The sequence below is a fragment of the Myxine glutinosa genome, chromosome 13 (genome assembly GCF_964187855.1).
Source record: "Myxine glutinosa chromosome 13, kmMyxGlut1.1, whole genome shotgun sequence".
In the NCBI taxonomy this organism is placed as follows: domain Eukaryota; kingdom Metazoa; phylum Chordata; class Myxini; order Myxiniformes; family Myxinidae; genus Myxine; species Myxine glutinosa.
The window spans coordinates 19,730,747-19,753,831 of NC_136273.1; the positions used below are offsets into that span (position 1 = coordinate 19,730,747).

The 23,085-nt window shown below is 51.6% G+C and overlaps 1 protein-coding gene across 2 annotated transcripts in view; it reads right to left on the reverse strand.

Moving 5' to 3' along the window:
- Positions 1 to 22,670, reverse strand: part of LOC137438670 (uncharacterized) — a 62,336-nt gene extending 39,666 nt beyond the window's left edge. Inside the window, exons 1-2 of one of the 2 annotated variants that reach the window (XM_068133908.2) lie at positions 22,564 to 22,670; positions 1,052 to 1,101 (exon numbers count right to left, since the gene is read on the reverse strand). In XM_068133908.2, coding sequence (XP_067990009.1) covers positions 1,052 to 1,085 — 34 coding nt within the window. In that variant the 5' untranslated portion in view covers positions 1,086 to 1,101; positions 22,564 to 22,670. The remainder of the gene's footprint in view (positions 1 to 1,051; positions 1,102 to 22,563) is intronic. The other variant, XM_068133910.2, reaches the window with a different exon arrangement.
- Positions 22,671 to 23,085: the final 415 nt, after the last annotated feature.

A 23,085-nucleotide genomic window follows, 5' to 3' on the forward strand; every position in this document is an offset into this window, starting at 1 on the left:
CCTTCCCCAGATCTATGCCTCTTCACAATTCTATCTTGGAGTTCTATGGACAGTTCCTTGGACTTCATGGTCGAGTTTCTGCTCTGACATGCACTGCCAACTGTGGGACTTTATATAGAAAGGTGTGTTTATTTCTAAATCATGTCCAATCGATTGAATTGGCCACAGCTGGACTCCATTCAAGTTGTCGAGACATTTCAAGGATGATCAAAGGAAATTGGATGCACCTGAGTTCAATTTGGAGTGTCATAGCGAAGGGGTTGAATACTTATTGACTCGAGACATTTCAGATTTTCATTTTCATTTTTTTGTAAAAAAATTCTAAAAAGGAAATTCTAATTTGACATTATGGGGTATTTGTGTAGATCATTGACAAAAAAATCTAATTTTAATCCATTTTAAATTCAGGGTGCAACACAAGAAAATGGGAAAAAGGTCAAGGGGTGTGAATACTTTCCGAAGGCACCGTATCGGTTTTGTCCCTATCACTGAGTGGTGAAGAATCACTTAAAAATTATCTGATCCGGATACAGATTCGAATCTTCACCAAAATTGAATCAATTCTTCCTTGTCACACATCCAAACTGTCCACCAAGTTTCGTCCAAATCAGTGCATAACTTTTTTTAGATATCCTGCTCACAGACAGACAAATTGACAGACCAAGAGGGGTGAAAACATAACCTCCATCCACATTAGGTGGCAAAGGTAATAACTTCTTATTTGAGCTCTAGAGGTCAACACATCCATTGTGCTGCGAACTAAGACTGATGGATTGTGTGCTTGTTTATAACTTTATTTGTCTACAAATCTTAGACTTATAGAAGAGGGAGCTAGTTGACAGTGGGTAAGAAGGCAATGTTCTGATGGTGGGGCCACATATGGATAAAACAAGCAAGGAAGAGAAAGAACAGTAAAGTAGAACAGAGAGATAGAGACAAGGAGGAACACAATAACCTGCAAGTAAGATGGTTGGTTAGATAGGGTTAATGGGGGGTAGAAAATATTTGGGGTAAAGGATTGGATATGACATGAAATGGCTGCACCACTTGCCTGAAGCCTTGGAGTGAAGAATGCGATTGAACATCCTCTGGAAGGTAGTTCTGAAAATGGGAGAAAAGAGGAAAAGAGTGAAGATGTGTGGTAAGCCTGGAATTTCCTGGTTTAACCAGGAGGGTTTGTTCCAGTTCCAGTTCACTTGAGTGACCAGTTCACTTGAGTTTAACCAGTTCAATTGAGTACCAGTTCACTGGTAATTCCCTGCTTGTCGTAAAAGGCGGCAAAAAGGGTTGGCGTCAGGAAGGGCATCCGGCCGTAAAACATTGCTTCAAAAAGGGGACCGAAAAACAACAACAACCACGGTCCCCGAAAAAGGCCAACCCCCGCTGTGCGGGGAAAAATGGCCTCTAAAGGTGGTTTTTTTTTTTAACCAGGAGGGGTTGACCTACTAATAATAGTAATAGTAATCTTACTATAATTCACCAAATGTCCATCCGTCTGTCTGTCTGTTCGAAGGTACCGTAAAAACCGCCGAACCGATCGCAAAGATATTTTGGGTGGGTAATCCTGGGATCTCCAAGAGTAAAATAGGCAATTTAGTTTTCCCAATTTCAGCTTTAGTCTCCAGAATTCTCAGGTTTGGACTCCCGCATAACATTCGCGTTCACATAACGTTCATTGTTCTCATTGTGACGATGTTGCTTTCCCGGGTGCCGCGCGATCGGTGCAGCCGTTTGTGCGGCACCCGGGAAAGCAACATGTCTCCATCGATCGCTAACAGATCGCTGTCTCCATCGATCTTGCCAAGGCCGTAACACCTATCGGCTCAAAATCCTTTTAACTGTTGATTTGGTACAGTTACACGTATCGGGAATTTGGTACACGTATCGGGAGTACATACGACATAGCGATTGTGAACACGATTATCGATCACGATTCACGATCACGATCATCACGATCATAGTGTATCGATCACGATTTGAAACACGATGGAATAATATTTACCGATATGAACAGTGATGTGGCTTTTATTGAAATTCTAAAGATACTTTTTAGATTTTGATGATTTGCGTGTCATATGATTCAACTGATGTTTATATGAATCGTTTAAAATAAAAAAAACCTTCATTTTCTGATATTTTGCCTTTTCATTTGGGCCTCCCAATTGAAGCCCCGCCCATAGGGCGGGTACCGTTGCTAGTACTAATAGTAATAGGCTATGAGCCAAGGGGGTTGGTCGGTACCATACAGATGGAGTAAGGCTCATTGTGATTTTTAGCAAGATATATGTCCCTAGATATGAAAAAAAAGTGATAGTAGTGTATAACTCTCGGCCATCTCTGTGTTATCACCTGAAATATTATTATACGCCCGCTTCGCTTCGCCAAAAAATGTGATATTTGCTAAAATTGGAATAAATATGTTTTTAAGGACCACAGAGTGCCAATAATTTGCATACTGGATGCCAACTAATATAGTAATAGAAATATAGAACATTTGTGGGGGTTATTTATCACATTTTTGATATAATGACAAAAAATATGTTAAATTTAGTGAAAAAGTGGTCGAAATCGCTTCGAGTTCAGAATTCACATTGTACATGTTTGTCAATATTTCAAAAATGAAAACGCCCAGAGTAACATTTGACCCCTCAAAATCTTCGCAAGGAACCACTGCATTGGAATATATCATTACTTTGTAATATGGTGGTTGTTTGGGGCACATATTTTGGCAAAGTTCAAAATATGTTCAACCATACCCCCTAACCGTTCAACCAACCGTTCAACCATCTTGACTGAAGGTTCCTTGCGAAGATTTTGAGGGGTCAAATGTTACTCTGGGAGTTTTCATTTTTGAAATATTGACAAAAATGTACAATGTGAATTCTGAACTCGCAGCGATTTCGACCACCTTTTCACTAAATTTAACATATTTTTTGTCATTATATCAAAAATGTGATAAATAACCCCCACAAATGTTCTATATTTCTATTACTATATTAGTTGGCATCCAGTATGCAAATTATTGGCACTCTGTGGTCCTTAAAAACATATTTATTCCAATTTTAGCAAATATCACATTTTTTGGCGAAGCGAAGCGGGCGTATAATAATATTTCGGGTGATAACACAGAGATGGCCGAGAGTTATACACTGCTATCACTTTTTTTTCATATCTAGGGACATATATCTTGCTAAAAATCACAATGAGCCTTACTCCATCTGTATGGTACCGACCGGTCAATTTGGGGGGTCTGGCTCATAGCCTATAATGCATATATAGATTATGTACAATGTTATATACAATGCATGTGCAGTGTGTTTCTTGCCCTTTGTATCTGAAAAAGGACGTTTACATGAAACATGCAAACAACTTGATCCATTTGTTGATTGTGCGGGAAACTGCAGCCCAGACAGCAACCACAATGTGAGATAGCAAGCAGTGTAACTTGGTGTCAAGGATGATACCTTGTACAGTTTACACCACTTATATCACATTAAATTACTCCCTCAGGTTAATGAACTTTAAGGTTTTATATCTGAGACCATGGTTTGGCCTCAGTCCTTATGAAAGGCTCAAGGATTTTTTTTCTCATGCTAACCATTGTTGTTTTTGGTCGGTCAGACTCCAGAGGTGGCAAAATTATACCTTTGGGGGCGATTCACCCTCATACCTTCTCGTAGCTACAGGCCTGGTGTCAGTGATAGCTCGCCTAGACTTCATGAAGGACACCGTGGGATACTTGACATCCACCAACTAATACTAGCAGACAGGACACCCAGATGACCTTCCATTCCAAGGACGGCGCACACAATGATGTATCGCGCTGATTGTAAAACACCAGGGAGATGCTGAAATTTGAACCCAAGTTAGACACCTCAGAGGTGAGAACGCAACACTCTAGGTCTCGGCTATCCTGCCAGGCCACATTATAATAGTACTATTACTATTGTATTAGATAAATGCCGTCTGTCTGTCTGTCTGTCTGTCCCACCCTGAAACACGGAAACACTCCTCGGAGAGAAAAAAATTACAAGGTAAAAGTTGCTTTGAAATTATTCCAAACCTACGGGAAAATTATATTTTTTCAATCGACCTGGAAATTGAACCTGGGCGGTGTATAAAGATACATCACGGCCTCTGGTATGAAGTGCATTTGGAATCTTTCCGAGCTATATCAAGGGAGGTGCATATAGACCGATCCAACGGAGGGTTCAATGGATGGGCGCCCTCTATAGACGCCGCCATAGTTGGGAGGCGTCCGCTTCATTCGGCTTGCTCTCCAGCGTTCAGATTACATGCAGTTACCGGTCTCAGTTCACTTTGCCGAAAGAATATCGATACAAAATATATTTGTTTGTTAGATTCATCGGAGAAGATGGAATCGTGGACGCTACGACCGGTCCACCGAGCTATACAACCGGTGAGGAGCCGGTGTGGCGGCCCGCGCGGAGGTGGACTCTGAGGGAAGAATCCATGCGGGGCGGCAGTGATACACCCGCCGTGACCTGGTCGTATGGAAGGGTCGATGAAGCGAGAAGGAGCCGGTGAGGCGGCCCGCGCGAAGGGACGGAGGCCCAGTCGGGTCTGCCAGACGAGTCACGACCCTAGTGATGAAGGAACTTGGGGCTCGGCAGCGGCCACTCGGGGCCTAGCCATAGTTGCCAGAGGTGGCCGGCCTGGGCAGAGGTGGACTCTGAGGGAGGAATCCATGCGGGGCGGCTTTGGTACGGCCGCCAAGACCTGGCCGTATGGAGGAGTCGAAGAAGGGACGGGCACCTAGTCGGGTCGGTCAGAGGAGTCGTTATCGTAGTGGTCGAGAAACTCGGGGCTAAGGCGGAAGGGGGCTCGGCATGGCGTAGCATAGGGTACGCAGTTGCTAACAAAATAGGTTTGGTGCAGGTGGAAGTGGAAACCGGGTACCCCCAGGTGCCAGGTGCCTTCAGGGCGGCATGGCCGTGCACCTTCGGCGCCCGGCGATATCGCCGAAAACGGGGTTTGTATCGTGTGCCTTCTGGTGCCAGGTGTCCACGACCGCTCCACACGTATAGAGAAACACTTGAGAACGATTATCACCGACACTTTTCATGTACGATCGCGATGATAGTTGTGCTGGCACAGCCAGCTGGAGTTAGGTTTGGAGCGGGACGCCTCCCAGTAATGGCGGACGCAAGAGCGCCGCCTATCGGCGAAGGGGGCCCGATCGTCCTATTCGGATCGGTCTATAGCGCCCCTCCCTTTATATATGGGATCGTTTCTCTGAATGCAACTTTAACATGGGGACTGAAAATTCGTTTCTCGGCTTCTACTGGATAAAATCGGCTGCAAATTTCAGAAGTAAATCCTTTGTACGTTGAGGAAAAAAGTTCCAAATTTCAGCAACACCTGTTTCCGCATTCTTGGGTTTTATTGATGAAAACACTCGAATCAGCGTTGGTGTCTGTTTGTCCGTCTGCCAAAAATGTGTCAGCACCCATATCTCAAAGTCTATACATTGAAACTAGCTCAAAGTTGGAATATACATCGGCCAGTACGTCTAATTAATGGCTTTCGAAACAACTTCCACCGAAGTGCCATAGTTTTTGCTTGGCTCTTAGGGGAGAACTCCCCCCCCCCCCCAACCCCAAAATAAACCCCAAAAATTAGGGGCGGGACCCAGTATAAAAACCAAGGGAAATAGGTTGGCTTTTTAATTAGTGTAATTTAATTGATGTATGTGCTGTCTCGTGTATTTTTTGGATTTTTTCATCCGTGATGTCCACTTTATATGGAAGGACATTTGAAAATGAAGAACATTCTTGGGGAAAACGCCAGGGGCATAGAGAAGGCCCCTTTATATGGGATGTGCCATGTGGCAAACAAAGGGACATTCATATAGAAAAGAAGGGACATTCCATAGTTTGTAGAAAATGCCAAACAATACAAAATAAGGGACATTGAAAAAATATCGTGTGCATGCTGGACTACCCTTGTGATCTTAGGAGGAACCAAGTATTGCTCCAGAAAAAGTTCTTCCCTGCAAATGTCTGCTGCTCTTCTTCTGCTCCAATCGGTTCTTCTGATAATTTCCTTGTTAAAGTGGACATCTCTCTGGCCATTCTCAGAGAGCCTCCTCAGCGCTGACGAGTCTGGAATTTCACTCAGGCCAACTGGCAGGGTCTTCAAGCAGCCATCAATAATCTGGACTGGTCTCCCATCGCTACTGCCTCTGACATCAACTCTTCCTGGGAATTCTTCCAAAGTAAACTGCTCTCTCTCATGCACAGATTTATCCCATCTCGTCTTCAGTTGTCATACCCTTCCTCCCGTCCATGGTACACTGAATCTTGTAGTGAGGCAGTTGCCCTGAAGCAACTTGCCGTTGCCTCGTGGAATGCAAATCCAACTGAAGGCAATCTCAGTTCCTTCCACCATGCTCGGAACAAGTGTGTGTCTACCCTCAGGAGAGCCAGGAAACAATATCTCTCTACTCTCAAGACTGAACTCTCAAACCTGTCTCCCTCTTCCAAATCCTGGTGGTGTCTGGTCAAATCTATTTCTGGTGTTTGTTCCCCCTCCATCCCCTCCCTTACCTCAAACGGCTACACAGTTGACACTGCACGTGAAAAAGCAGAATGCCTCAACTCTGTGTTTGCTTCAAAATCTTGTGTCCTCAACCCATCTCTCTCTGTACCCACCTTAACCAGTCGAACCCACCTGCTCCTGGATTCTGCGTCCTTCTCTCCTGACAAGGTGGAGAAGTTTCTGTCCATCCTTGACTCTAATTCTGCAACTGGACCAGACGGCATCAGCCCATGGGTCCTAAAATCTTGCTCTGCTGCTCTGTCACACCCTCTCTATTCTCTTCACCCTCTCTTTTGCTCAAGATCATCTGCCATTTACTTGGAAATCAGCCAACATTACAGCTTTACACAAAAATGATGCTAAAACAGATCCTTGCAACTACAGACCAATCAGCCGGCTCCCAATTATCAGCAAAGTCATGGAATCCATCATTGCTTCGGATATCAAATCCTTCGTCTTCTCCAATGGCTTGATCTCTGATCATCAATATGGATTCAGACCAGGTCATTCTACTCTGGACATGCTGCTTCTGCTGTCTCAACAATGGATGGAGGTCCTTCATGCCAAACAGGAAATCAGAGCTGTCTCCCTTGACATACCATGTGCCTTCGATACGGTCTGGCACCCCGCTCTGCACACCAAACTCTCCTCCTATGGTATCCATGGAAATCTCCATGCATGACTTGTGGACTTCCTCTCTGAAGCTAACTCCAAGGGCCTTTCACTCACTCACAGGAGGCAGGTTGGTGGTCTTTCTGTCTTCTACCGACTCTTCTCCGGCCTAGCTCCCTCAGCTCTGTCTGTGCTCTGTCCCACAAATATTCCTACAGGTCGCACAAGATCTGCCTGCAACCCTCTTCTGGTGAAACTGCCAAAATCAAGACTCTCTGCTCACCTTCACTCTTTCATTCCTCTTTTCTCCCGCCTCTGGAACAAACTCCCTCACTCTCTTCAATCCCACTCCTCCCTCCAGGTCTTTAAAACAGCTGTTCACCACCATCTCTTGTCTTCCCCCATCCAAAACCTTGATCTTTTCTATCCCCGTTAATACACCCCAAATCCCCTTTTTTGCAATACCGACTTCTTTCTTGGAAGTCCTAGTAGTGTCCATGTGTTTTATACCCCCCCCACGCCCCCCCCCACCTTATGCCTCCTCCCCCCAAGCCCTCTCATTCCCACAGATCTCCCGATGTCACTGTTCTCTGCTGTTGTACTTGTGTGCTTCCCTTTCTCTCCCCATCTTGTCTCACGCTCCCTTTATTATATGTTTTGTGTTTCCGTTTTTTTTTTGTGTTTGATGTTAGCTCTTACAGGAGCCTCGATGTTGTATTTAAAAAAATAAATAAAAAAAAATTCTGAAGTTTAAAGGATTTGCAATAAGTACGTATGCACCGATTCAGGAGCTGAGTACTTTATAGTTGACTAGTGGGTACTTCTGCCTCCCAAACGGGAGTGCCCTTCTTGGCCCATTGGTCCTCCACGATGGAGAAATAATCCAAATAAGACCTATGAGAAATCTGAAAAAAAAAAGTAAATATGCAAAAAGAAAAAAATTCCAAATTTTTTGAAACATATTTCTTGGAAAACCTAAGTATGGACTCCTTGCGTATACCCTGAAAATGTGGTGTCGATCAGCCCAAGGATCTTGGAATAGTTACTGGGCAAACATGCAAACATACATAGAGACACCGCTCTGTTTTATATATAGTACTAGCAAAGGTATCCGGCATTGCTGGGCAACACTCTTTGTACCAGGGATATGAAGAGAGGGGGGATAGAGAGAGAGAGAAGAGTGGAGGGGAGGGACGGGGGAGGGGATGCTGAGTGGAAGGGGGTGGAGGGAAGGGAAAGGGAGAAGGAGAGAGGGGGAGGAGAAGAGGGAGGGGAGTGGGAGGGAAGGAAGAGGAGAGGGTAGGTAAGGGGGAGGGGAAGGGTTAGCGAAGAAGGGGGGAAATGGGGAGAGACAGAGATGGGTAGGGAAGAAATAGAGAAAAAAACGGAGGAAAGGACGGAGGTTAGCAAAGAGAACGATATGTTATGCTTAATACACACACACACACACACACACACACACACACACACACACACACACACACACACACACACACACACACAGACAGACAGAGAGAGACAGAGACAGAAAGAGACAGACAGACAGAGAGAGAGAGAGAGACAGAGACAGAGAGACAGAGAGAGAGACACACATACATTGACAGACACACTGCCTTTCATTATTACTTTCGATACCAAAGGTGGATGGAGGTTATGTTTTCACCCCTGTCTGTTTGTCTGTCTGTCCGTTTGTCCGTTTGTGAACAAGATATCTCAAAAAATCGTGGACGGATTCGGACGAAATAGCATGTGTGACAAACGGACAGACAGACAAACAGACAGGGGTGAAAACATAACCTCCATCCACCTTTGTTGTCGAAAGTAATAATGAAAGGCAGTGTGTAGCATGTGTAACAAGGACGAAATGATTCGATTTTGGTGAAGATCCGGATTCGGAAGATAAATGATTCTTCACCATTGAGAGATAGGGCCAAAAACGATACATAGCAGGATGTCTGAAAAAGTTGTGGATGGATTTGGACGAAACGTGTTGGACAGGTTGTGTGTCTGACAAGGACAGACAGATTCGATTTTGGTGAAGATCTGTATATGGATTCGGATATGAGAGTTATTTAATTTTTTAAGTGATTCTTCACAATTGGGAGATAGGACCAAAACGATACATTGCGGGATATGTCAAAAAGTTATGGATGGATTTGGACGAAACTTGGTGGACAGGTTGGGTGTGCGACAATGAAGAATCGATTCAATTTTGGTGAAGATCCGGATCGGGATCCGGCTCGTATAAGTTTTTAAGTGATTCTTCACCATTGAGTGATATGGCCAAAAATGATACAAAGCAGGATAGCTCATAAAGTTATCGACGGATTTGGACGAAACTTGGTGGACCGGTTGTGTGTGTGACAAGGACTAATCGATTCGATTTTGGTGAAGATCTGAATATGGATTCGGATAGGAGAATTATTTAATTTTTAAGTGATTCTTCACCATTGAGAGATCGGGTGAAAAGCGATAAATAACATGATATTTAAAAGAGTTGTGGACGGTTTATGACTAAACTTGGTGGACGAGTTGGGTCGGTGACAAGAACAAGCCGATTCGATTTTGGTTCAGGTCCGAATCCAGATCCGGCCTATCATTGGGATACAAAACGTAACCTGTTCAGCGAGGTGGAGGTGTGCGCTCGACCAAGTGCGGTTCTAGTTATACATTAGATAACACTCACCTCCAGGTTTAAGTGTTATAAGACAAACAGTTTTTGACAAAATGTTCATTGCCCATTTACTATGGGGTCCATAAACATCATACAAAGTGCCCCTATCCAAGGTACAAGGATTTGTTATTTATTTGGAGACAACAATCACTTTGTAATGATGTGTAGTTAATATTTAAATGCTGCAACTGCGTATACATGGCGGGAGGTGGAGTGAGTGCAGACAAGGCAAAAGGAGTGGTGAATTGTAGTGTAGGAGAAGAATGAATGCAAGATGATGGAGAGCGGTGTGTGAAGTTTTCATGTCGGAATGAATATCAGTAAAGGGTTATTTATTGTCTGCAGCTCGGTGCTGTCTCTAGCTCTTGTGAGTCAGGTTTGCATCCCTCTTCTGGTCCCAGATCAGACAAATCAGCAGAGTTTGGCAAAAGGAATTGACAACAACACCAGCACACAACAGCTTACTATTTTCAAAATGGTTACTGCAGGATCTTTACGATGGACAAGAAAATGCTGTCATGAGTTAGGGGAATCACCTCAACCTCTCCTGAAAACACATGGTGTGCTCCTTTGGCAAACACCTTCCAGAAAGGTACCAGGGTGAGAGATTGTGGTTGTAGGGTCTGATCTTCTTCTTCTTTTTTTGTTGCTAAACTTTTCCCAGCCACGATAAAACAGGTTCTGGCAGCATCTCGGGCATTCTAGAAGATTATCCATTGTTTGAGGATTTGTTACTCCCGCCAGGGAATAATGCATTCGATCGTGTCCGTGTGTGCGTGCGTGCGTGTGTGTGTGTGTGTGTGTGTGTGTGTGTGCGTGCGTGTGTGTGTTCGTGTGTTTGTGAACAAGATATCTGGAAAAGTTCTGAACGGATATGGATGAAAGTTGGTGGGATGATTGCCCTTGGGATAACCAAGAATTGATTAGTTTTTGGTGAAGCTCAGGATATTATTCCGGATCCAGGAATTTTTTGAAGGATTGTTTACCATTGGAAGACAGGACTCATTTTCTTTTAACATTATCTTCTATATATTCTATATTTAACATTGTGATATGAAAATAGTTTTCATATTTGTTGTAAATGTAGTTTAAACTCGTGGTTATGCGTTAGAGCGGTGTATTTAGTTAGCAGCGTCGTGTTCAAGGTTCTTTTTTTCCCCCCCTAAAAAAGACATATTCTGTCATTTTAAAACCACAAAAGTGTGTATTACGTTTCCCTGTTTCATAAAATCTATCGTTTGCTACGTATAATGCTTTAAAACTGTTTTTTCTTCTGCTTTTTTTGGTTTTTTTTTTTTCCCTACGAAGAGATATCAACATTTACCTCAGCGAATGTCAATCGCGGTGTCAGTATTTGATGAACTTATAAAGACTTAGGTGAGTTATAAGTGTGACCAGCATGTGCACGGGATTCTTCCCAGAAGAATGAGTGGTCGCATTAGCTTGTACGACTTCAAATGAGCGAGTTTTGTTTTGCCGTTTGGGCCAGTTTTACAAGTTGTATCCCTAAGGAATGAAACGACCGTTTTCCTGGCTTACAATTTTATTTGAAGTCACACATGCCTCAAAATACACTCACTTCTATAGAATTGAACGCTGAATCCGAAAATGTAAGTGAAATTGCTTTGTTTTTTTTAACATTATCTTAAAGCGCGGTATTACGCGCGCTGCTTGTGAGCAAGGAGGAAGCGGACAACGCGGTAACTTGTAAGAGTCTTTATTCAAGAGCTCACTGTAATACTGAGCTGCTCAGGGCTGCGCGCCCCGTGTATATCGTGAGGCCACGCCTCTCTCCCGGGCGTGGCCCACCCCCACTTGGTGTGCGGGGTGATGTCACCAAGGTCAGTGCTTTCGTGTCCGCCACATGCGCCCCCCCAGAATCCCCGCGCACTTGAAGGGTCAGTTTGCGGGGCAAACGGATGACCCGGCCGAAGCGCCCCCTGGCGACTGGCGGCGTCTGAGATGCAGGGATACCATCTGGGATGCCTCTGGCTGCCCCTGGGATGGGTGCAGGACCGGGGGGCGGCGTGGTGGCGGGGCTGGGCGGTGCTGGGGGTCCGCCTGCAGGGGGGCGGCCCCGATGCGGGGGTCGGGCCACTGGCGGTGGATGGTCCACGTCGAGGTGGGCCGGCTTGAGGCGGTCCACAGAAACGCGGTCAGAAGTACCGCCGATGTCCAGGGTGAAGTGCTTCACCCCGGTCTCCAGCACGCGGAAAGGCCCGTCGTACGGGGGCCGCAGTGGTGTCCGGTGGGCATCGTGGCGGACGAAGACGTTCTCCGCCGTGCGAAGCTCCGGGGGCGACGTGCGTCGGTGGGTGCCCGTGGAATGCCGTTGGCACCGGGGCGAACCTCTGGGCGGTCTCCTGCAGAGCGGAGAGCTGCTGTGCCGCGGACCATGGTGCCGTGGAGTCGGGGAGGAACTCGCCCGGCACCCGCAGCGGTTGCCCGAAGACCAACTCCACCACGGATGCGCGCAGGTCCTCCTTGGGCGCCGTCCGGAGGCCCAGCAGGACCCAGGGGAGCCTGTCGACCCAGCCGCCGTCGCGGAGGGTGGCCCGGAGCGCGGCCTTCAATGAGCGGTGAAATCGCTCACACAGGCCATTAGCCTGGGGGTGGTAGGCCGTGGTTCGGTGTAGCCGGACCCCGAGCCCCTGCGCGACCGCCCCCCATAGCTCCGAGGTGAACTGGGGGCCGCGGTCGGACGAGATGTCTGAGGGGGCGCCGAACCGGGCGACCCAGGTGGCGATGAAAGCCTGCGCGACGTCCGCCGCCGTCGTCGACGCCAAGGGCACGGCCTCCGGCCACCGGGTGGTGCGGTCCACCATGGTGAGGACGTGGGTGAAACCCCGCGAGGGGGGCAGAGGTCCCACCAGGTCCACGTGGATGTGGTCAAACCGGCGTTCCGGCACCGTAAATGGGGCCAACGGGGCCTGGGTGTGCCGGTGCACCTTGGTGCGCTGGCACGCGAGGCATGTCCTGGCCCAGCCGCGGACGGCCTTCCGGAGGCCATGCCAGACGAATTTGTCGGCGATCAACCTTTGGGAGGCCCTCGCGCCCGGGTGGGACAGGCCGTGGATGGCGTCAAACATCTGGCGCTGCCAGCCGGCGGGCATGATGGGGCGAGGCCGCCCGAGGAAGACGTAGCACAAGAGGGCCGCGCCCGCGCCGTCGAACGGCACCTCGGTGACCTGGCCACGCAAGGCCTGGATGTCGGGGTCAGCGGCCTGGTCCGCTGCCATCCGGGCATAGTCGATGCCGAGGTGGACTGCGTGGGCGACGGCCCGGGAAAGGCAATCCGCCACCGGGTTGTCCTTCCCCGCGATGTGCCGGATGTCCGTCGTGTACTCGGACACGGCCGAGAGGTGACGCTGCTGCCGGGCCGACCACGGCTCGTTGACCTTGCCCATCGTGAAGATCAGCGGCTTGTGGTCGACGAAGGCCGTGAACGCACGGCCCTCGAGCAGATGGCGGAAGTGCCTGACCGCCAAGTGAAGCCCGAGCAACTCGTGGTCGAAGGTACTGTAACGGCGTTCGGGCGGGTGAAGCTGCCGGCTAAAGAACGCCAGCGGTTGCCAAGCTCCACGCACCCATTGCTCGTGCACCGCGCCCACCGCGTAGTCCGAGGCGTCGGTGGTGAGGGCGATCGGTGCATCGGGCGCCGGGTGCGCGAGCATGGTGGCGTTAGCCAAGGCGAGCTTCGTGCCCGTGAACGCCGCGTCCATCTGCTCAGTCCAGGTAACGTCGCCTTTGCCCGGCTTACCTCGGAGAGCTTCGTGCAGGGGGCGCAGAAGGTGGGCGATACGGGGCAGGAACCGATGGTAAAAGTTCACCATGCCCAGGAACTCCTGCAGCCCCCTGATCGTGCGGGGGCGCGGAAACCCCTTCACTACCTCCACCTTGGCCGGCAGGGGGACGGCGCCGTGCCTGGTGACACGGTGCCCCAGAAAATCGATTACGGCGACGCCGAACCGGCACTTTGCGGGGTTCACAATCAGGCCATGCTGGCCCAGGCGTTCGAAGAGCATGCGGAGGTGGTGTAGGTGCTCTTCGCGGGAGGCGCTGGCGACGAGGATATCGTCCAGGTAGACGTATACAAAATCCAAGTCGCGCAGGACGCTGTCCATCAGCCGCTGGAACGCCTGAGCCGCATTCTTCAGACCGAAGGGCATCCACAGGAACTCGAAGAGTCCGAATGGCGTGATGACCGCCATCTTTGGGACGTCCTCCGGCCTGACGGGGACCTGATGGTAGCCGCGTATGAGGTCCACCTTCGAGAAGAAGGACATTCCCGCCAAACGGGCGGAAAAGTCCTGAATGTGGGGGACGGGGTAGCGGTCGGGGGTGGTGGCGTCATTGAGATGGCGATAGTCCCCGCATGGTCGCCATCCCCCGCCGGGCTTTGGCACGATGTGCAGCGGCGACGCCCAAGCACTCTCCGAGCGCGGAACGATGCCGAGTCGCTCCAGGGTAGCGAACTCCGCTTTTGCTACCGCCAGCTTCGTCGGCTCGAGGCGGCGTGCCCGGGCGTAGACCTGTGGCCCGACGGTGGGGATGTGATGGGCCACCCCGTGCTTGACGGCCCCCGCCGAGAAGGTGGGCCGCGTGAGGGCCGGGCAGCCGGCAAGGAGGCGGGTGAATTCGTCCGCTGCCGGAAGCGTACAGATCAACGTGGCCGGAACCGAACCGTTCGGCAAGCTGCATGGCAAGCCGCTCGGTGAGCTGCTCGACGAGCTGGGCAGCGCACAAGCGAGCGAGCTGAACGTCTCGGCCTGGACAAGACGTCTGTGCTTTACGTCGACCAGGAGCCCATTGGCGCACAGGAAGTCCGCGCCAAGCAATGCCATGGGCACGTCGGCGGTGACGAACGACCATCGGAAAACCTGCCCTCCGAACCGCAGACAGGCAGCGTTTTCCGTACGTACGGATGGGCGTCCCGTTCGTGGCAAGCAGCACGGGGCCCCCGCCCGCGGCGTGCTTGTCCGACGTACCGGCAGGAGCGACACTCACCTGCGCTCCCGTGTCGCACAGGTAACGGCGCCCGGATAAGGTGTCCGTTATGAACAGCAGGCTGCTTGAACGGCCGGCGCTCATTGCCACTATTGAGCGCCGGCCCGGGCGTTTCCCGACCTGTTGAAGGAGCATGGCGGATGACACTGTCGAGCCTCGTGGCCGAACCTGGCGTGGAACCAGCACCAGGTGGTGGAGCTGGAGGAGTGCGGCTGGCTCCGCCAGGCCGGTGGAGCCGGTGGTTTTCCCCGCGGTGGCGGTTTTCGCCGCGGCGGTGGGCGGGGCGTGGCGGCGGCCACGAGGTGCGTATCAGCATGCTGTGTATGCTGTGGAAGCTGATGCTGTGGATCAGCATCAGCCTTGGGATCCACGAGGTGGGCCGCACCGACTCTCGCCCGCGTGTCCGAAGCCGCGAAGTACCTGTCCGCCACGGCGGCCAATGCTCGGGGTTCCGTTAGCACGGTCCCGGCCAACGCGAGGTGTACCTGTGCTGGAAGTTGGCGACGGAAAAGCGCCCGGAATAGAGAACCATTGGCTTCGTCGCCCAACAGTGACAGCATATGGTCCATTCGGACCGACGGGCGCGTGTCGCCGAGCTCGGGGAGATCCAGGAGGCGGTCAGCCCGTGCGTCCTCCGTGAGGCCGAACGTGGCTAGGAGCAGCCGCTTGAGTGCCTCGTACTTGTGGCCGTCCGGTGGGTGGCGAAGGATGGACACAACTCGAGCGGCCGTGCCGGGCCCGAGGGAGGCGACGACGTGGCAGTAGCGCGTGTTGTCGCCGGTGAGGCGTGCCCGGGCGCTTCCGGCAGCGGACGAATTCACCCGCCTCCTCGCCAGCTTCCCGGCCCACCTTCTCGGCGGGGGCCGTCAAGCACGGGGTGGCCCATCACATCCCCACCGTCGGGCCACCGGTCTACGCCTGGGCACACCGCCTCGAGCCGACGAAGCTCGCGGTGGCGAAAGCGGAGTACGCTACGCTGGAGCGGCTGGGCATCGTACGGCGCTCCAACAGCGCATGGGCATCGCCGCTGCACATCGTGCCGAAGCCTGGCGGGGGATGGCGGCCGTGCGGAGACTACCGCCACCTCAACGATGCTACCACCCCCGACCGCTACCCGGTCCCTCACATCCAAGACTTTTCCGCCCGGTTGGCGAAAATGTCCCTCTTCTCCAAGGTGGACCTCATCCACGGATACCACCAGGTCCCCGTCAGGCCGGAGGACATACCGAAGACGGCCGTCATCACACCATTCGGCCTCTTCGAGTTCCTGCGGATGCCCTTCGGGTTGAAGAATGCGGCTCAGGCGTTCCAACGGCTGATGGACAGCGTCTTGCGCGACTTGGACTTCGTTTACGTCTACCTGGATGACATCCTCGTCGCAAGCGCGTCGCGTGAGGAGCACCTCCGCCATCTCCGCACGCTCTTCGAACGCCTGGGCCGGCATGGCCTGATCGTCAACCCCGCCAAGTGCCGGTTCGGCGTCGCCGAAATCGACTTTTTGGGGCACCGCGTCACCAGGCACGGGGCCATCCCCTTACCGGCCAAGGTGGAGGCGGTCAGGGGGTTTCCGCGCCCCCGCACGATCAAGGGGCTCCAGGAGTTCCTGGGCATGGTGAACTTTTACCACCGTTTCCTGCCCCGTGTCGCCCAGCTCCTGCACCCCCTGCACGAGGCCCTCCGGGGGAAGCCGGGCAAAGGTGACGTTGCTTGGACCGAGCCGATGGACGCGGCGTTCGCGGGCGCGAAGCTCGCCTTGGCTAATGCCACCATGCTCGCGCACCTGGCGCCCGATGCACCGATCGCCCTCACCACCGACGCGTCAGACTACGCGGTGGGCGTGGTGCACGAGCAATGGGTGAAGGGGGCTTGGCAACCGCTGGCGTTTTTTAGCCGGCAGCTCCGCCCGCATGAACGGCGGTACAGTACCTTCGACCGCGAGCTCCTCGGGCTTCACCTGGCGGTCCGGCATTTCCGCCATCTGCTCGAGGGCCGTTCGTTCACGGCCTTCGTCGACCACAAGCCCCTGGTTTTCACGATGGCCAAGGTCGCCGAGCCGTGGTCGACCCGGCAGCAGCGTCACTTCTCGGCCGTGTCCGAGTATACGACGGACATCCGGCACGTCGCGGGGAAGGACAACCCGGTGGCGGATTGCCTTTCCCGGTCCGTCGCCCACGCGGTCCACCTCGGGATCGACTATGCCCGGATGGTGGCGGACCAGACCGCCGACCCTAACGTCCAGGCCTTGCGGACTGCCGTCACGGGCCTCCGCATCACCGAGGTGCCATTCGACGGCGCGGGCACGGCCCTCTTGTGCGACATCTTCCTCGGCCGGCCTCGCCCCATCGTGCCCGCGGGCTGGCAGCGCCGGGTTTTTGACGCCATCCATTGCCTGTCCCACCCGGGCACGAAGGCCTCCCAGAGGCTGGTTGCCAACAAGTTCGTCTGGCATGGCCTCCGGAAGGCCGTCCGTGAATGGGCCAGGACGTGCCCTCGCGTGCCAGCGCGCGAAGGTGCACCGCCACACCCAGGCCCCGTTGGCCCCGTTTACTGTGCCCGAATGTCGGTTCGACCACGTTCACGTGGACTTGGTGGGACCTCTGCCCCCCTCGCGGGGTTTCACCCACATCCTCACCATGGTGGACCGCACCACCCGATGGCCGGAGGCCGTGCCTTTGGCGGCGACGACGGCGGCGGACGTCGCGCAGGCGTTCATCGCCACCTGGGTTGCCCGGTTCGGCGCCCCCTCGGACATCCCGTCCGACCGCGGCCCCCAGTTCACCTCAGAGCTCTGGGGGGCGGTAGCGCGGGGGCTTGGCGTCCAGCTGCACCGCACTACGGCTTACCACCCCCAGGCCAACGGCCTGTGCGAGCGCTTCCATCGCTCCTTGAAGGCCGCGCTCCGGGCCACCCTCCGCGACGGCGGCTGGGTCGACAGGTTCCCCTGGGTGCTGCTGGGCCTCAGGACGGCGCCCAAGGACGACCTGCGCGCATCCGCGGCGGAGTTGGTCTTCGGACAACCGCTGCGGGTGCCGGGCGAGTTCCTACCCGACTCCACGGCACCATGGTCCGCGGCGCAGCAGTGCTCCGCACTGCAGGAGACCGCCCGGAGGTTCGCCCCGGTGCCGACGGTGCACCACGGGTGCCTGCCAACGCACGTCGCCCCGGAGCTTCATATGGTGGAGTACGTTTTCGTCCGCCACGACGCCCACCGGACACCGCTGCGACCCCCGTGTGACGGGCCCTTCCGCGTGCTGGAGACCGGGGCGAAGCATTTCACCCTAGACATCGGCGGTACTCCTGACCGCGTTTCCGTGGACCGCCTTAAGCCGGCCCACCTCGACGTGGACCACCCCCCGCAAGTGGCTCGGCCCCCGCGTCGGGGCCGCCCCCCGGCGGGCGGACCCCTGGCACCGCCCAGCCCCGCCGGCACGCCACCCCCCTGTCCTGCACCCATTCCAGATGCCGCCAGAGGCATCCCAGATGGCATCCCGGCATCCCAAACGCCGCCAGTCGCCAGAGGGCGCTTCGGCCGGGTCATCCGTTTGCCCCGCAAACTGACCCTTCAGGTGCGCGGGAATTCTGGGGGGGGGGGGGGGGGGGGGGCGTGTGGCGGACACGATGGCTCGCTGGCGCGGTGACATCATTCCGCGCACCAATGGGGTGTCGGCCACGCCCGAGGGGTAGGCGTGGCCTCGGGATATACACGGGACTCGCAGCCCCGAGCAAGTCAGTGCTACAGTTTGAGCTTTACAATAAAGACTCTTTTGATCCTATGCGTTGTGGCTTACCTTCTTTGGCAAACAAGTTGCGTGCGTAGCACCACGCTACAATATCCCCAATTCTGCACAAGGGCTCCAACTCCTATTGTGAGCCAGGTTGGCCATGATGTCTCCCTCGTCAGGGTCAAGTGACAGCTTGTGGGGTCTTGATTGCACGTGTGTTGACTATGATAATCGATCCTGCAGCTGTGGACGTGTGGAGTTACGATGCAATTGCAGAACAGCAAGAGGGAAACTATTCCTGGACTTCAACCTCTTGGGTGCTCCTCGTGTTGAAAGAGTGGGTGGCATCTGGTATCGAACCCAGACCAGACAACTCAAATGTTAGTTATCATCCCTATTAGTACCTGTCCTATCAGCCCTCAGGCAAATGCTGACAATAACATTGTCCGCCATGTTGGCCATATTGTGGTGTGCGAGGCTCAGAAAGGAGTTTGTATATTTAATCTTACAAGATGAGGACATTAGGCGACATCAATTGACTTCTTCATGAATTATAAAGGATGTGAGTAGACAATGGATAAATGAACACAACAACAAATTTGACTACTTGAGAGATTTGACAATTTGAGCCTGGGATCCTTCACGATGACGTATGTACAGCGCACTCAGATAGAAACAATCATCGGGCCAAGACACAGAAGTACTGCAGATTGATCATAATGGTTACTAAATCGACAAAATACAGAGAAAGTCAGAGTGCGGTTCTCTTGAAACAATTTGTGAGTCAGAAACTAGCAAACGACAAACCATCCTCTCCTAATAAAACCATCCTCTCCTACCTGGGCCTAATCCTCATACCAACCCTACCCCTCTTCACAATTCCCTCTGTTTGTCTTCTCCGTGGCTTTCCTGACTTTCAAACGGCCTGGCACACTGTTTTCACCACAAAAGACAATTCACGATCCTTCGCCGTCATCTCTCACCCTCGGAACGAGATACCCGTAGCCACGCAGGTCATCACATTGGGCGACCGGAACTCCCGCAGTTTCCCTATACGACCGGGGCACTGCCGCAGGAGGGAGTGAGGAACCGTGAGGGGCAACCCCAAAGCACTAAGTCTGGCCCATCATGCCATGGGCAATAACCTTGCTGGAAGTTGTTGACAGTGTGCTGGGACATGACAAAAAGTCCCATTAATTTTATTATTGACTTCTACATTCTCTTCTCCCTTAACCCTTCTCTATGTATCCCTCTTTGCATCTGGATCCATTAATTTATTTCGTGATAAGTAATTGTTCATCAAAGCTCCTGGATCAGGAATGATCGGTAAACAGTAAGGGAAAATGTAAGAAAAAAATTCTGAAAAATCCTCTCCAAAAAGTTCTGTCACTCAAGTTTTTGGGTCTCACTATCTGCCATGATCTTTCCTGGGAAAACCACATTTCAAATCTGGCCTCCAAAGCCAGTCGCCGACTGGGCATCCTCCGTCGTGCGAAGTCCTTCCTTGGCACACCTGAGCTCCTCACCACATACAAGGCTTTCATCCGCAGCTCTATGGAATACTGCTCTCCCCTCTGGTCTGGTGCTCCTGCCTCACACCTAGCTTGTCTTCACGCTGTTGAAACCAAAGCATTCAGAATCATTGGAATCTCCCACGATGAAGCTAACTCCAAGGGCCTCTCACTCACTCACCGCAGGCAGGTTGGTGGTCTTTCCGTCTTCTACCGACTCCTCTCTGGCCTTGCCCCCCCCAGCTCTCTCTGGGCTCTGTCCCCCAAATATTCCTACAGGTCGCACAAGATCTGCCTGCAACCCTCTTATGGTTAAACTGCCAAAATCAAGACTCTCTGCTCACCTTCACTCCTTCATTCCTCTTTTCTCCTGCCTCTGGAACAAACTCCCTCACTCTCTTCAATCCCACTCCACCCTACAGGTCTTTAAAACAGCTGTCACCACCATCTCTTATCTTCCCCCATCCAAAACCTTGATCTTTTCTACCCCCGCTAATTTAACCCCAATTCCACTTTTTTGAAATACCAACTTCTGTCCTGGAAGTCCTTGGTGTCCTTGTGTTTTATACTTCTCCCTCCCCCCCCCCTTTCCCACGCCTCCTCCCCCCAAGCCCTCTCCCTTCCACACATCTCCCTGCTCTCAAATGTTGTGTTTGTGTGCTTCCCCTTCTCTCCCCATCTTGCCTTCTGCTCCCTCTTTTTATATATTTTGTTTGTCTGGTTGATTTGTTTGTGAAGTAAATGTTAGCTCTTTCATGAGCCTCGATTCAGTATACAAAAAAGAAAAAGAAAGAAAAAAAAAGTGTTTATAATACTTTAAATTGCTTGCTCTGCATGTTTCTTGTACTTCCGCCATTTTTGTGTGCCTCATCTGACCGAACAGCATTCACAGTGGCAAATGGTCTGAGTTCCTAATGGTGATGGTTGCTCACATAATGCGGCATGTGGCGTTGGTTTACCTGGTCAAATAATTATCCACCGTGTAGTCGCAGGCACGATTCTCTGTCTGCCACGCTTAATTCACTGGCATGGTAAAGTGACTTTGGGCACAAGGATCTGGCCCGAGTAAAGGGTTGCATTCGGAATTTGTGGTCTCTTGGGACACGCTGCACTCTTGGAGTTATCAAGAGGCAAGATCCATAACAAAATGTTACAACGTGGGATCATCAGACCATCGTCCAGCAGGTGGGCTTCACCACTGCGCATGATACCCAAAAGGACACGTGGGAATTGGCGTCCTTGCGGGATTAGCAGACCTTAAACAACGTGGTCGTTCCAAACTGTTACCCCATTCCACACATATAGGACTTTACATATAGGTCGTCGATTGTGTTATTTAATTGTAGGTGCTGATCGCATGGCTGGTGTTGTAAGTGTTTTATAAGAACAAAGGGAAATCCACAGAGGCAATTTACACACAGGGAATTTACCCATATACCCTGACTAATTAGCATAGTTCCACCCCTCACATGAAGACAAATATACACTTATGCGACATCCGGGCCTGACTTATGCTTCAGTCACATTTGGCTCAGCGGCCGTAGGGTCTAAAAAATCTACGGCCACTAGCAATTATAGGGTGGCCGCAGTATTTCCATGGTCACACAATGTAGCAGTCACATATGTTTTTATTTTTCGGGTAGCCGCACGGGGTATTTAGAAATTGTGGAGACCGAAAACGTGGGGGTGCCGTACGGTCTTTGATTTGATGTCGCACGGTGACCTTAGGGCGTCCCTGCGGCGGCCATAGAATTTTCAAGACAGACGCAAGGTAGCCTCAAGGTGCCCGCAAGGCGACCGCAGGGGGGCCCTAAGGCGAACGTGCGGCCAGACGGACGGTAACGAGTGGGTATATATACCAGTTCTTTTTCATATGTATAACAGCACTTACAGTTGTCATGGCTATGGCTTGTCGAATTGCTACGGCCAACCTAGAAATGAAAAAAGTTATAACTCCGCGCTATAATTCCACGGCGACCCCTACGGCCTGTAAAAGATAGCCATATGCCCTAGGGCCACTCTGAGGCCACCTCAGAAACTCTGCGGCCGCCGCACGTTTCTGTCAATTTAGGGGGGGTATGGCCGCCGTATCCTAGCCGTAGAGCAAATGTGACTGAGGAGTTAGTTACAGGAAGGTTTCTTCTTCTTTGCGACAGTCGGAGCACACTACCCTATACAATCTACCTGGAATAAGGTATTTCGTTGCCTACCCCCATAAACGTAACAATATTTAAAAGAAAAGTGCCAAATACTGCAGCAATTTGTCACCAAATGCTGTTTGATATTGCACAAACAAGCCCATTGAAAAAAACAAACACATATTCATTAGCAGTGACCTCTGGGAAGGACCACATGCAAATGGAGCACACATATAAAACGAAACCTCATCTCACATGCTAATCAACCGTTAAACCGCCAAAAATGAGAACAAAAAACCCTCACACTTTAACGGGGAAACATATGGGACATAACTTACCTGCCTTGAGTGCTAATTCACACACAAGATTGGAGGTCTGCTCGGTTCAGCCTGCGGTTGCGAAATAACTATTATCAACCAAGAAAACCTGAGAGTTAAACGTACTCACCTCGAGTAGACTTTGCACCTCCACTCCAACGCATCATTTTTGGTGACGTCCCTGCTTGCAGATTGTTGAGTAAAAATACCCCTGAAGGGAAGGATCTTAGCCAACTGTGCAGAACATGTCCTCGGTTTTACCAAGAATGCATGTAATTGGTTTGGGGTTCCATTAATGTCACAATATAGTTGTACATCATCTTCAACAACATCCTCAACATACCATATTCTTTACGGAGCATCGTCACCGCCGAGCAGTGTCTAATCAAGAAATATGCTGGGAGAGGATGGCAGGATGGCCTCCAGGTGGGCACACTCGAATCTGACTCAAATCTCGGCCCAGCTATAAACTGCCATCCTGGTGTCTCGCAGGTAGAGTGAGGCAACTTCAGTTCTAAGATGAGCCACTCATGCGCATATCGT